The following is a 4837-nucleotide window of genomic DNA, read 5'->3' on the forward strand; positions in this document are numbered from 1 at the left end:
ATTTCATCAACATGGCACTAAGGAAAGCTGAACTTAACTACACACCCATTGAAATGCTCATTCTCACACTTGTTCACACAACCAAAAGGCTTAGAAGATACCTCCAAGCTCATCAAGTGAAGGTGATCAATGTCAAACCCATAAAGCCCATTTTGGAAAATCCAGAAATTGCTGGAAGATTGGCCAGATGGGTGATTGGCTAGGGTGAGCACAACATAATGTATGAATCCCGAAAGACAATAAAGGGCCAGATCCTGGCCGATTTCCTAGTTGAACACAAGAAGAGCCTATGGAAGTAAATGATCTGGAAGAAGGTGAACATGCTATCCCCTTGGAAAAATGGACACTCTACACTGATGGAGTTTCAAGTATAGAAGGTTCCGGAGCTGGTCTAATAATTGCATACCCCCAAGGAACCGAATATACATATGTGATCCGATTAAAGTTCCCATGTACTAACAATGAGGTTGAATATAAGGCCTTGATCACAGGGCTTCGCCTAGCAAGAAAGATGAAAATCCCGAAACTAAGCGCCTTTGTTGATTTAAGATTGGTGGCCAACCAAGTAAACAATGAGTTCATGGCAAGAGAACCTTCGATGCTAAAATACAAGCAGAAGGTCAAGGAGCTCATGAAAGAATTCAGAAGCCGCTCCTTAACTTAAGTTTCCAGAACTCGAAACAAGTAGGCTGATGCCCTTAGTAAGTTGGCCTCTCTAACCTTCGCTCATTTAACAAAGAAGGTCTTAGTGGAAGTGTTAAGAAGCCCTCCATTGAGGAATCATCGAATAAGGGGGAATCACATGGATTACCCATATATTAGAGTTTCTCAAGGATGGAAAGCTTCCCACTGAAGAAGAAGAAGAAGCCATAAAACTAAGGCTCAAAGCTAAGCAATATGTTGTGGAAGAAGGTGTCAAAGACAAGAAAGGGTACTTTAGTCCTTTACTATGATGTGTAGGACCATACCAAAGTAATTACTTCGTAAGAGAGGTACATGAAGACATTTGTGGAACACACTCCACTCCAAGGTTGGTGGTAATTAGGCTAATGAACCTAGGATACTACTGGCCAGCAATGCACAAGGACCCTACTGAGGTGATCCACAAGTGTGAAGCTTGTCTGCTCCATGCTCCCGTTAAGACTAATCCAAAACACAATCTGGTGCCTATCATTTCCGCTTGGCCCTTCCATGAATGGGTAATGAATATTGTTGGTCCCTTCACCGAAGTAGCATGGACTAGTAGCCGTAGATTATTTCACAAAATGGCCAGAGGTTAAACCCCTAGCTTCCATCACAGGGAAGCTGGTGATAAAATTTGTATGGGAAAGCATAATATGTAGATATGGGAAGCTAGGTGAAATAGTAACCAATAATGGGAAGCAATTTGCTAAGAAGCTAGTCAGCCAATGGCGCGAGGAGCTATAAATCAAGTAGGTGTTAGCTCGGTTGCCTATCCCCAATCTAACGACTAGGTTGAACGAATGAACCGTAGCATCGTAGAAGGCATCAAGGCAAGATTGGGACGACATGGCAGGATTTGAGAAGAAGAGCTTCCAAGTATTCTTTGGGCCATTCGAACAACGAAGAAAACAAGTCATGATAAAACACCCTACAACTTAATTTTTGGCTCAGAAGCCATTATCCCTGCTGAAATAGGGGTAAACACAAGAAGGACAAGACGCTTAGATCGAGAAGCCAATGACTCTGAGGTCCTACTCAACCTCGATCTCCTAGAAGAAGCCCATGATCAAGCTGCTATTCAAGAAACTTGATACAAGAAAAAGTTGGAAGCCTTCTACAACACAAGAATAAGAAAGGAACCATTCAAACCCGGAGACTTGGTCCTTAGAAACAATGAGGCTAGCAAACAGTCAGATACAAGAAAGCTAGGACCCAAATGGGAAGGTCCTTACATCATAAGAGAAGCCAACAGGGTTGGGTCCTACAAGCTTAAACATTTGGAAGGAAAAAAGGTGCGTCGTCAATGGAGTGACAAACACCTCAAGCATTTTCTAGCCTGGGTTCCAATTCAAAATCTATGTAGTAGTTGTTTCAGTTTGATGTGGATTTAAAAATCAATGAATGATATCATATTTTGTGTAAGAAACTTGTTTATTATCCTATCCAAGGGTGAGTCCTTCCAAACTAGGTTCCATGAGGTCCTGCGAAGTTTCTACTCATGTACAAGGTTGAGCTCCTAGGCCATATCGCTCAACAGGTAACAAGACTCTATATCTTCCTGTATATAGGTTGAGTCCCTAAAACAATACAACTCTATGGAAACATAAAATTTATCTATCTCCATGTAACGAGATTGAGCATATCTTACCAACTTGCTCCATAAATACAAGAAGCTAGAAGCTTACAAGGTTTATAAGCTTAGAAAGCTAAGGACATATGTAACAATATACCACAAACATGTTATTAAAATCTTGTGGACTGACAAGTGGATAAGGATATGCTTACATCGGTTCTGAATTACTAAGGTAAGAAGGGTGTCTGCTACACCACTCCTTAACAAAGTTTCAAAGACATTGTAAAATAACAAACAAACACATAAAAAGAAAAGCACAAACAAAAAAAATAAACAACTACGAAATAAATGTAAACAGAAAGGCACATTAGGAGGTGCTACCAAACATCTTACAAAACAAGTCATAAATTGTTCCTGCCAACAAAGGCTTACATACCCAAATATAAAGATGCTTCACACACGAAGCTTAAAAAACAAACAGCAAAGTTACTTACCAACAGCAACATCCTCCTCCCTAGAAACTTTTGGAGCTTCACCAAAAAGGTCCCCATGTAGCGTGTTCACTTCAACATCAAAGGCATCAGGGGAAGCTTCAGAATGGGCAGGAGAGGAAGCATGCTCAACTTCTCTCAAAGGAGAAGGAGTACGCTCAGGATATGTAGCACAGGAAAGAGTAAGCTCAACTTCCCCACCTTCATCATCAATGGGCTGGTCAACGGGATTTTCAGTGGCATCTTCTTCGGCATTCTGCCCATCATCAGTTGCATCCTCCGGGTGGTCCCTCTCATAACTAACTTTCCCAACAATCTTGTCAATCATGGCTTGAATAACCTAATTCGCAAGTTCCTTCTTGAGACTTTATGGCTAAATACCTTGAATAGTTGAGAATGGTAAATCATGACACCGAGCAACAACCTCGAGGTAAGGTAAGGTTTTAATCTCCATAGCTATCACAATGGCTACAAAGTCAGTGGCAACATGGGGTCGGTAGCCTGAAATTCTTTCAAGGTGATGACCAGTTTGACCTGCCTTAAACCCAATGGACATGCAATGGTGATGACATGAGAAATGGCCCTTGTATAAACTTCACCAAGGGCATAGTTGAATTCACCACCATGTAAGAGATAAGAGACAACATGATGAATACCTTACTCAAACAGTAGGCGTTTCTCAGAAATGAGCTCATTAACCTGGGTCTGGAGATCAGCAATAGTAACATTGACAACAAGCTTCTCATTAATAAGCTTCTGCCTCTCACCTTTTAGCTTCCTACGCTCAGCAGCTAGCTTCTTTTTCTTTTCAACAATAAAGTTTCTCTCTTGACCGGCCTTATGACACTCCTCATAAATGTCCTTGGTGTAGGCCTCCACTTTGCTCCGCTCATCCTCGGCGGAAGTCTTAGCAAGAAAAAGCTCATGCCAAATTCTTTTCATGAGTAGTTAAAGTAAACACTTTCTCATTCGCCTCAACCGGGGCACTCTCCAACTTCACTTTCTCATCCGTTAACTTTTTAATCTCTCATGGGGCATGACTCCAGCGTCCTAAGCCATCAGGGACAAGAGCAACCAAACAAGCAAGATGTTGCACAATCCTGCCCATAACTTCACCATCACACAAGCCTTCAACAACCCTCTTCTTGGCTGGGGGTATACAATGAATAAGAAGGCCTGAGCAAACGTGTTCCTAATTTAGAGTATCATGATGAATACCTTACTCAAACCTTCCATGTTGGGGCAAACACGGAGGTAGCTTCATCAGAGGAAGCCCCCTTAACATTAGAAACTTGGGAAGCAACACATTTCCCCTTGACCTTCCTAACACAACAGTGTCCTTGGCTGGAGACTGAACACCAGTAGGTTACTTATTCTTCTCCACCTTCTTACCAACAAATGCAAGCCCTTATTTCTTAACCATAGCCTTGATAGTCTTCTTTACCTTGGTAGCGACAAGCTTTCTCTCGACGGGCGGTTTGATAGGGACCTTCAACGGTGAAGGAGTTGAGCTTCCAGAAAGCTTCTCCATACCAGAAGGAATAAAATCGGTGATAAAAAACAAGAGCAACATCCTCATCCAAATCAATATGGTTGGTAGCAATGGAGTTGGGAGTAGGATTTTCTTTAAACCTCTTGTTGCTTTGAACGGAAACAATAGGAGCCGTCTTCCTAACCACACCCTTGGGAGGATGGTCATATGAGGTTGAGATAGTAACATAATCACCGTATTAACGAAAATCCTTGGTGTTTTCAACCATATTGAGATGGCCAGGAGCAACTTCAGTAGACATGAAGGTTGCAGAAGAGATATCTTCAAGCTCAAGAAATTCCAAAGCACTTTTTATGCAAAAGAGAAGGTGAAGGTTAAACCCAAGCAATAAAAGAAGTGTAAACGAAATCTTAACATGCCTTTTTCATCGCTAAAGATCTTGGGCTTAGTATGAAAATCAGACTACTTGATGCTTAAACCTAAATAACCAAGTAATTCTTCCGGGAAGGTCCGAAGCTTAGCGGACACAGAACGAAGAATCTTAGGAAGGTAGCATCAAGCTCCTCAACCATGGGCTTAGAAGGGTTCAAGGAAATT

At 41.7% G+C, this 4837-nt stretch overlaps 1 protein-coding gene across 1 annotated transcript; it reads left to right on the forward strand.

Moving 5' to 3' along the window:
* Positions 1 to 289: 289 nt before the first annotated feature.
* On the forward strand, positions 290 to 664 carry LOC143555851 (uncharacterized). Its single transcript, XM_077045331.1, has one exon. The coding sequence runs from the start codon at positions 290 to 292 to the stop codon at positions 662 to 664; it is 375 nt and encodes a 124-aa protein (XP_076901446.1).
* Positions 665 to 4837: the final 4173 nt, after the last annotated feature.

Source organism: Bidens hawaiensis, unplaced genomic scaffold, assembly GCF_021521415.1.
Source record: "Bidens hawaiensis isolate Kalapana, Puna unplaced genomic scaffold, B.hawaiensis_p1.1 tig00018400_1, whole genome shotgun sequence".
NCBI classification, from domain to species: domain Eukaryota; kingdom Viridiplantae; phylum Streptophyta; class Magnoliopsida; order Asterales; family Asteraceae; genus Bidens; species Bidens hawaiensis.

What these genes read in the sequence shown, in the direction of transcription:
- LOC143555851 (XM_077045331.1), top strand. Translation starts at nt 290, where the DNA reads ATGGAAGTAAATGATCTGGAAGAAGGTGAACATGCTATCCCCTTGGAA.